We start from the raw sequence: 10,049 nt of genomic DNA on the forward strand, positions 1-10,049 counted from the left end.
AGTGGCCTTAAGCTTCTTAATGCAGTGCTTTAACCCGCTGCGCCACCAGGGAGGGCCCTGAACTTTTTTTTTTAAATGCCAGTATCACTACTATCCAGCCATGAGATTTTGCTTAAATTGCTTGGTTTGGGTCTCTGTTTCCTTACTTATTGTAAGGTCAAGGCACCTGGGTAAAGATGGGACGGGAACCTTGAACTTGGGAGTGCTACTGTCTGCATGTTGGGAGACTCCTGAGCTTGAGCTTCTGAAAGACTGGGAGCTGCCTACATGCCGGGAACTGGTAAGTGTCCTTGATGAATCAGTTTCTGAAAAACAACTTCCATGCCCTCTAAAAGCTTACCGTGCCCCCCAGCGGCGCGACTTCTCTGACCCTTTTGGGGGTTCATGAACCTCACTAGGGCTCACCATGAAGTTCCTGTCTGTCAGAAACTTTGGCTCTCTATCTCTTCACTGTGCTGAACTTTCCATTTACGTATTGAAAGGGGTGGCCCCCAGTGATCTCTAGGTCTCTTTTGGCTTTGCTGTTGTCTGGGGGTGCGGTTCTCTACGTGGGTCTCCATGAGATGAGTTTCAACATGACCTGCAAACTGGGGTCACTTCTTCCTATCAGCCAGGAGACCAGAGGCTGATCCAGTTGAATTAGCAAAAGAAGCCCATCCCATAGAGATGGGGAAGGGGAAAACAGGGGTAGGAGTGGGGAGCAGAGGAAAATGCAGCCAGTGTAAGTAGAGGAGCAGGCTTAAGGGTGTCAGAGCGGCCGGCTCAGAGTGAGCAGCCAGGCCTGAGCTGAAAGGTGCTGGCCCCTACACAGTGGAAGTCAGGCCTGGAAACCTCGGAGGGGAGACATCAGCTTAGGCAGGTCCTGGCTTTGCCTCGTCCTGGTGATGGCTTGGCTGGTAGAGTAACCTGCCAAGACCATCTTTATGGAGAGAGATTAACAGCACTCACATTAATGCAGTTTGGTCTCTGCCTCACTGCTCTGCCTCATTACACGCTTTCATTTTCCTTGGAGAGTCACGCTTTCTCTAGCCCTTGCAAGGGGAGGCAAGAGCAGAATGAAACTCGCTTGGCCTCCTTCCACTGACACTCATCGCAGGGAGCCTCAGGAGAGCACCACTGCTCCCTCTGGCAACCCAGGTGTTTGGTAAAAACACATCTCTCAGCCTTTCTCTCCTGCTGAATCAGAAGCTGTTCTGAAGTGTCAGCCAGAGCAGCTAAGATACCCTTGATCCTGAGCTTAGCACAGTGCTTGGCATAAAGCGAGCTAGAAACAAGGGTTGCTTGTTGCTGAATTAATCCTGGCTGCTGAATGCAAAAAGCGAAGCTTTCCTGAGTTAAGAGTGGCAGGTGTCTGCTCTTGGGCCCTCCAGACCTGAGTTTGCTCCCGCCTTGCTGGGAAGGAGGCTTTTTAGCACCAAGGTTGCTGACTTCAGGATCCGCTTTTTAGCACCAAGGTTGCTGACTTTAGGATCCGCTACTTGTTAGCAGGAAGGGCCTTGGAACCTGGTAAAAGTTCAGTGGGGTTTGGAAACTGTTGAGTTCAGTTTCCTGGCCTTGCTTCCTTAGCAGGTTGCTCAGAGCAGAGCCACCCTAACCAAGACCAACCAGAGACAAACCTGTGAACAGGCATTCAGACAGGGAAAGGCCCGGTCTGTTTAGATTGTTGCTGTTATCTCAAAACCCTGGAATGGTAGGCATTCAGTAAATATTGCAGAAAGAAGGAGGCAAGCTCTTTGTTTTGTCTGGATGACATTTTAGAAAGCATTTCCCCATTCTGCACGACTGCCCTTTTGCCAAACCCCGAATGATGTGTGTGTGTGTGTGTGTGTGTGTGCGCTGGGCGTGAGAGAGGAGAGTGCCAGAGAGACTAAGCTGGGAGTTGCTGGTTGAGTTCAGGACCATATTCAGCCTTTCTGTTTTGCACTGTGGGACTGGCGAGCTCACCCAGCCCTCCTCAGGCCCGCCCTGGATGCTCTTGACAACTTTTCACTCTCAAGACATTCAAGACATTCAAGACATTCAAGACATTGATGACCCTGGGCCACGTTTTCTTCCATGACACATGTCCAGAAGTGGGAGGCTTGGGCTAGGGATGATCATAGCAGAAGGCCAAGCGCCATCTCAATTTCAATCCCTTTTTCTATGTGCCCAATAAACAGCAGAAGGGGCCCTCCCTGGTGGCACAAGAGGTTCGAGAACTGCCCTGTAGCTATCTGAATCCACTGTAGCACCAGTTTGATCCCTGGCCAGGGAGGTGACCCATGTGGCGCAGCAGACTTTTCCTGTCTCAACTGCTGCTTCCCTCAGCAGTGTGTTTTAGTAGATCTGTTTATTCTACTTCCCACTCTATGTCTAGTGAATCCCTCATCACCACCCACCTCTGCACCTCTATACTGTACCCCAGTTCCCACTCACCCTTGACCAATGTCTCCATAAACATTGAGTGCTTTTAATCGACAGTAATGAAATACCCAGCTAAAAGTGGTTTATACAAAAACACCATTTAATTATGTCACATAAATCAAATGTATAGGAAGGTGATTCCAGGGTTGATTCAGAAGTTAAAACTTGCCTTTTGGGAATTAAGTTTCTTTTTTTTAAAAATTGTGGTAAAATATACATAACATGCAATTTACCATTTTAAAAGCTACAGTGTAGTACATTCACGTTGTTAGACAACACCAGGATCCCACTCTGGAAACTTTTCATCATCCAAACTGAATTCTGTATCCATTAAACAATAACTCCTCAGCCTTTGGCAACCACTTGCTAATCTGTCTTATAAATTTGGCTATTCCGGGCATCTCTTAGGCTTGGAATTATACAATGCTTGTGTCTGGCTTATTTCCCTTCGCATAATTTCAAGCTTCATTCATGTTGTAGCCTATATCAGAATGTCATTCCCTCACGAGAAGGAATAATATTCCATTGTATGTATTCAGTACTCATTGCTCAGCCATCCTTCTGTAGATCACCATTCACATGATTTCAGCATTTTGGCTCTTATGAATAATACTGCTACAAACATGTATGTATGCATATCTACACAAGTCTGCTTTTTTTTTTTTTGGCGTGTATATTTGGAAGTGGAATGGCTGGATCACTTGGTAAGTCTGTCTTTAATTTTTTTTTGAGGAATTGTCACCCTGTTTTCCATAGCAGATGCACCCCAGAAATATGGTCACTTCTAGCTTAAGGGGAGTCCTAGAAATTGAGTGTCTGTCATTTTGGCCCCTCTCTTGGGAGGCAGACTTCCCTAACAGACAAGGAAACCCAAGGCGTTTGCCATGGATAGTTCCCAGCTGTGGGAATATTTTGCAGTCACTTCAAAGAATGTCCTTAAAGTAGCCCAAAGACAGTGCAGTGGGCTCAGAGGTAGGAAGGACAGAGCTCTAGCAGTTGACACAGTAGTTACACATAAGGGGTGGGGCACCAGGCTGGCTTTCTAAACCATACCTGGTAAGGGTGGTAAACCTAAACCAGGCCTGGTAAGGATATGGCTTCAGCAACTTCCCGTGACCACAGTGAGGGCTGCCTTGGCACAGAGGCTGTGATCTGCCAGTGCCCACGAGCCTTGGCGGGGGATGCTGAAAGGCAGGGAGGAGCCTGAGGGGCTGCAACGGGGTGGGGTCTTAGAGGGTAATTGACGTGTTCCCTGAAGAAGAGCTAACAAAGGAAGGCCTGCCCTCCTTGGCCAGGTACTCCTTGCTGACCATGCCGTGGCTGGCCATGATCTTGAGGAGGCCGTGCCGGAACTTCTGGCCAATGAAGGCATAGATGAGAGGGTTGAGGCAGCTGTGAAAGAAGCCCAGAATCTCGGTGGCATCCAGGGCCTGGCCGATGTGGTTGCGGCGCACGCAGGTCTCCTTGATGACCTGCATCCTCATGAGGGTGTCGGCCACCAGCACCAGGTTGTAGGGCAGCCAGCAGAGCAGGAAGACCAGCACGACAGCAAAGATGACCCGCATGGCCCGGTGCTTCTGCCCCATGTGGGTGGCAAACAGCGTGCGCAGGGTGAGGCCGTAACAGAACAGCATGACCAGTAGTGGCAGGACGAAGCCAAAGGTCTGAGGCAGGGCCCGCAAAACAATGCGCCATTTTGTTGTATTAGCCCCCATGTCCTCATAGCAGACTGGGCTGGAAAAGGGTGGGTCAAATGCCCTGCGGAAGATGAAGATGGGCAGGGACAGGATAAAGGACAGGGTCCAGATGCCTAGGCATATGAACTTGACCCAGTGCCGCTTCTGGGTCAGTGTGCGCGTGGCGTGGACAATGGCCAGGTAGCGGTCCACACTGATGCAGGCCAGCAGCAGGATGCTGCTGTAAAAGTTGACCTCTTTCAGGAGCGAGACCAGCTTGCACAAGGCTGTGCCGAAGACCCAGCCCTTCATCTTAGAAGCGGCCCAGATAGGCAGGGTCAAGGCAAAGAGGAGGTCGGCTATGGCCAGGTTCAGCAGGTAGACGTCGGTGACAGAGCGGCTGAGCTGGCTGCATAAGACCACCAGGATCACCAGACAGTTTCCCAGCAGGCTCAGCAGGAACACCAGGACATATATAACAACCACTGCGTATTTGTTAATATCTAGAGATTCCGGAAAGCAGGGGGCAGAGTCTGGTAGAATAAAGGGCAAATCAGTGTTGTAACTGTAATTACTGTCTTTGAAGAGGTCTTCCAAGCTGTAATTCTCCCAGTTAAAATCTTCCATATTTGAGGTAAACTTAAATCTTGGCCTAGGGAAGAGAGATGATGTGGTTACTGTGCAGTGAAATTTCCCCAGATTCTAGCCTGTCACTCCTATCACTCCTACCTCAAGTAGAAGTCCTTGCACTAGTTTGTATAGCACATGGAAGTAAATTCCCTTCAGGAAATGGGGCTCTAAAGTTATGAGACATATTTAGGGGTCAATGATCTGTCTCATGAAGAGTATAGTTCCCTTCAATGACAGAGAGAGAGAGGTCCTTAGTGCGTCTTATGATGTCATCACGCAAAATTAGTTGAAATGTACCTCTGGATCCCTCCAGGACTACTGGATGTCTCCGTGCTGCTTAATGGTGAGCATCTCTGACAGTTGAGGCTGCATTTAAAGTTGGAAACACTTTCAGTTCTCAGTCTGCCTGGGAGACCAGGCAGGCAATCCAACTGGGTTGGAATCCAAGAACATGATGAAGGTTTGACTGTAAAGCTGAGAGTTGAATCCCTCTGTCCAACTTTCTGAAAGTAATTTTAATAGAAGTTTTTCAGAAAGGCAGTTTGTGTGATAGAGCATAGCATTTCAGAATGCTTGAGCAAGAGGCACATTTTCAGTTGACACAGTCCACCATTTTGGGGGCAGGTTACAGGACACCTGCTCTGGGCGTGTTTGTGTAGTCTGAAAAAAATATACTAAAAGTATACTAAAATGATAAGGTGGTGACTGATTTTCTCCAAGTGGGTAGAAGTGCCGTGAGGGGTGAGCAGAGAAAGCCAGAGTACTCCTAGCATGTTGGGTTGGGGGCAACAGAAAGCAGAGAAGACAGGTGGAGACATTTTACCTGTTTCAGTGGGAACCCTTCTTGTCCTGCCACTGCATGCCTTCATCCTTTCTGACTCCCCAGCACCCTGCTACCCTCATGTAAACCAGTTGGGCTCTTTCCCTTGTTAGAAGGGTAGGAGAAACCTACTTCTAGCAAAGCTACAGCCATTCTGACCTCTTATCTCAGTTTTCAAAGATGAAGTAAATTTATATAAATTAGCTACCTAATTAACTTCCTTTTTAACCACAAAGTACATGGAGATAGTGCCACTTCTTTATTACCAGATAGCATCACCCTATGACCATACCCAAGTCTTTGACCCACCTGAAAATGAAAACAAATGTTAAAGAGAAAAGGAGGAAGTAGAAAGTCCTAGGAATTTACTTCATACTTACTAGAATGATGATGATATTTTAAAAATGGACAATAAAGACTATGACAGATGTGGAAAAATCAGCCCCCTCATATATTGCTGATGGAAATGTGAACTGGTGCAACTACTTTGGAAAACAGTTTGGCAGTTGTTCAAAAATTTAAACATAGAGGTAGCATATGATCCAGCCATTCCACTGCAAATATATAACCCAGGAGAAAATGAAAATGGCCACACACAAAGACTTGTACATGAGTACACACAACAACATTATTTATACTAGTCAAAAAGTAGAGACAATCCAAATATCCATCAGCTGGCAAACAGATAAACAAATGGTATACACACACAATGGAATATTCAACCATAAAAAGGAATGAATTACATACTGCAAATGCATGAACCTTGAAAATGGCATTCTAAGCAAAAAAAGAAAAGAATAAAAAATCAGCCACCAAAAGGCTTCCATGTAAGTGAAATGATCAGAACAGGTAAACCAGTAGCGATAGAAAAAGATAAGTGGTTTCCTGGGGCTAAGGGGCAAGGAGAATTTACCGAGTATAGGGTTTCTTTTTGAAAGTGTCCTGGAGTTTGATAGTGGTGATGGCTGTACAACTGTGAATATACTAAATACCACTAGATCGTCATTAAATGGGTGACTTTTATGGTGTGTGAATTACATCTCCACCAAAGGGTATATATATCCTTTCAAAGCAAATACAAATGTTAAACTAACAATGTCCTGGGAAACTTTTTTCATTAGTAGAAGAAAGTTTATTATTGTCAATCCTATACAGGAAGGAAGACAGTTGAATTGGGATTAGGAGGAACTGGAAAAACATTGCCCATTTCCCCCCAAAGTGATAGATTTCTTAGCCATCACCTTGCCGGGAAGGCACTTAGCTTTCTGTCCTACATGACCAAGGACAGCTAAACTGCCTTGTCAGCACAGTGAGACCTAGAAAGATTTGAGAATGAGAGCCGAGCCCAGCTGCCTGTGGTGGGAGGATGTGGTGACAGTGGGAGAGGCAGATGGTGCAGAGCTGTCGGCAAAATCTGAATGAAGTCAATGGCCTCTCAGATCCAGAGCTCAGAACAAGTTTTCTCAGAGGACCAGAGTTATGTCTAATGAAGTCATGAAGTCAAGGGTGAGTCATCCCGAGAGCAGGTGATCAGAGAGGTTCTTAATGGAAGAGATGATCAGGAATGTTCTTAAGACCCACATTTGAGTACAGAAGCAGATCAAGATGGGAGCAGGGGATAGCCCCTGTGTTTATGGGCATCAGTTGTGAGAGGCAGGACTGGGCAGCTGCAGGAGCAGATAGCAGTGTGTAAATATGTCATAGATAAGTCCTCACTGGATAGTCCAGGGCTTAGCTGAGCAGGAGACGTTTGGGTGGCGGGTGGTCTCACACTGCAGTGTGAAGGGTCTGCTTGGGGGTCCTGGCCAGAGACCATGCAAGCCACACTTCAGAAAAGAGAGAGCTGGGCAGTGGAATAACCCCCCATAGAGAACTCAGAAAAGAGAACCAGGCCGGTCAACAATCTCCTGTCATGGGAGGATGTTTTGTTGTTTGTTTGCTTATAAATTTCCTAATCTCTAGAAAGGATGCTTTGACAGTTAAAGGGAGAAACTAAGAAAAGGGAGGTGACACATCTAAACCCAGCTGTCTGGCCTCTGCTGACTGTTGAAGACAGCAGATTCTCAAAAACCAGGCCCTGTGCTGTGCGGCCAGGAGGCAAAGATGTGTCAATGGCTCTGGCTCTATGTTCAGTCTGCTGACATGCTTCTCCACAAAAGCACACATCCTATAGGAAAATCACTTGTAAGCTAAGTTGTTGAGATTGCTTTAAATCCACCTGTGTATAGTTAATTTCCATTGCTGAACGCTCTATGCATTGCTTTCTTTGCTATTCCATAGGCCCAGATCTAAAGAAATTTGCAGGAGTGCTAAACCAAATGACCTTGACCTGGCTCGTCCCTATGGGCCACCCAGACTTGCTTTCGGAAACCTAGCAGGAAAATTCCCCTTGTTCAGCAAATCTGCCAGTCCCTTAAGACTTAAGTAGTTCAGAAACTCCGTAGATGGGATCATTCTGATTTATTTCACGAAAATGCTACAGAGTGGAGGCATTTATCAGAACCTAAACACTTAAGGCAATCTTTTTAACAACAGCACATTCGGTTTTTCAGTCAGTGCCAGTTTTCTTTCTCTGTATAAATACAATCCACACACACATTTGCATTTAATACAGGGGAGAAGGAACACGGCAGTGTCCAGCTCTTGCTCAGACCTGGTCTCTTCGAGGCTGTAATGGCAAGGGCAGGAGCTGCTGTGAGTTGTTCACAGAGGGAGCAGAGAAGACCCTCTAGGGGTCAGGAGGCTTAAAGAGAGAAAGAAAACAGAGAACTTCTGGGTGGTGGCAAGAGTGGATATGCCAAGACTTACCCAGTTTCTAGGTTTTTCACCTGCGGACACCTTCAGAAGTGAGATCAAGCGGCTGACTGGGTGGAGTGGTGAGAACCCAGTGGAGGAAGTACGTGGTGGATTTGATTACTCATTTCTGGGGTGGAGCCATAAATGTGCAGGGTGTTTTTGATAAGTTGATTAATTAATTGCCAGGTCAGCTTTTTGGTAACTAGTCATTCGATGGACAGGTGGGCTTCATACTGGGAAAGGACCCGTGCTTTTCCTGGGCCATGTTCCTCTTTCACAGCTGAGGAAATTGAGGCCCACATCATGGAAATAGTTTGCCCATGGATTTCTTTTGTTGTTACCCTGATCTCAGCTGACTTGTCTGTCCCCTCACTCCAGCTGCCTTGGGTTTCCCAGTGGTTACTTTCCAGCTGCCCTCCTGCCCTGGATGGTCTTTCACGTCTTAAAGGGGAACCGCTCTTAAGACAACAGAAGGAATTTAAGCTTCTGGTAGTTTTCAGCTCCAGCTCCGGACCAGATGCCTCTGCTCTTCACCCCACCCTCTCCCCTACCCCCACATTCCTTTGAGAATCCCGCCCACAATGGGAGCCCCCTTTGCCAGTCTCATCTTTCACTCCCCCAGAGCCAAGTACCTTTTTGAAAACTTGAGTGACAACAAGAATTTATTTTGTCACATTTGCTTTTGATTACCATCAGAAGGAATCCTAATTCACCAGCCCCTAGGAACGCTCAATGAACCCTGTCCCCTTCCTGAGCGACGCTGGGCAAGTGACTTCCTTTCTGAGTTTCAGTTTGCTCATCTGTAAAATGAGGCCAATGATAGAATCATCAGGCTGGGCAGAGGAGAAGCGAGCGGTTTTTATTCTGCATGGCAACCAGGGCTTGGGTCTCAGTCTCAGGTTTCTGAGTGCTGCTAGTCTCCTCTCTGTCCAGACCTAGACTTGACATTTTCTAACCAACCCACTTTTTGATTCATCTGACTGAAAAATTAATTTCATTTCCACTGAGCTTAGGGATGGTGGGATAAATAAAGGACCGGCTTCCAACCATGGTTCTGCTCTGCTCGGTGGGCTTGAGGGTGAGCTTGGATGAGTCATCGCTGTCTGCACCTTGATATGGTCTTGTGGAAAGTGAGGAGATTCTACTCGTTCTGTGCAATGGGGTAGCTACTAAACATTGGAGGCTACTTAACTTTAAATTAATTTAAAAATTTAAATTTTGTTCTTTGATCATACTAGCCACGTTTCAAGTGCTTGATAGTCACCTGTGACTAGAGGCCACCGTAGGACATTCTTGCAGAAAGTTATTTGTTCTTGGGCTGCCTCGGAGGACACTTGGTTATCTGGTGCTCTAAGCTTCTGCAATTTATCACCTCAGTTCTCAGGAGACTCGGAGGAGGACACAGAAGTTTCCAAGACCCACCTGTGTCCCCACAGCCTTCCCGACTCACTCACCTGCTGTAGCTGCCGCCTATGCTGGAGTGGCTGCTGATGCCTCCACTGTGACTCAGGGCTTGGAGAAGTTGGAGCTGTTGGACAGGAACAAACTGAAGCAGGCTTTTTGGGGGAACTTCTGACCCAGGATTGCCAAGGGGAAATCCAGGAGCCCCACTTGGGAGGTGTTCCCACAGAGGAGCTATGAGGTCTGTCCTCGGACTCTGACTCCAAGTCCAGGCTCTCCCCAGCGATTCTGGAACACGGGCTGGGAATTTTCCCCCTTGCCTG

The 10,049-nt window shown here is 47.1% G+C and overlaps 1 protein-coding gene across 2 annotated transcripts; it reads right to left on the reverse strand.

Moving 5' to 3' along the window:
- Nucleotides 1–2,521: 2,521 nt before the first annotated feature.
- On the reverse strand, nucleotides 2,522–8,407 carry CXCR2 (chemokine (C-X-C motif) receptor 2). 2 transcript variants are annotated; one of them, XM_012725917.1, is made up of 2 exons: nucleotides 8,338–8,407; nucleotides 2,522–4,731 (listed from the first exon to the last, which is right to left on the reverse strand). In XM_012725917.1, the coding sequence occupies exon 2, from the start codon at nucleotides 4,704–4,706 to the stop codon at nucleotides 3,633–3,635; it is 1,074 nt and encodes a 357-aa protein (XP_012581371.1). In that variant the 5' UTR covers nucleotides 4,707–4,731; nucleotides 8,338–8,407; the 3' UTR covers nucleotides 2,522–3,632. The 2 variants fall into 2 exon arrangements, with proteins under 2 accessions (XP_012581371.1, XP_012581380.1); XM_012725926.1 differs by lacking the exon at nucleotides 8,338–8,407 and adding an exon at nucleotides 5,007–5,051.
- Between the last annotated feature and the right edge of the window lie 1,642 nt (nucleotides 8,408–10,049).

Source organism: Condylura cristata, unplaced genomic scaffold (genome assembly GCF_000260355.1).
Source record: "Condylura cristata isolate star-nosed mole 26May11 unplaced genomic scaffold, ConCri1.0 scaffold00002, whole genome shotgun sequence".
NCBI classification, from domain to species: domain Eukaryota; kingdom Metazoa; phylum Chordata; class Mammalia; order Eulipotyphla; family Talpidae; genus Condylura; species Condylura cristata.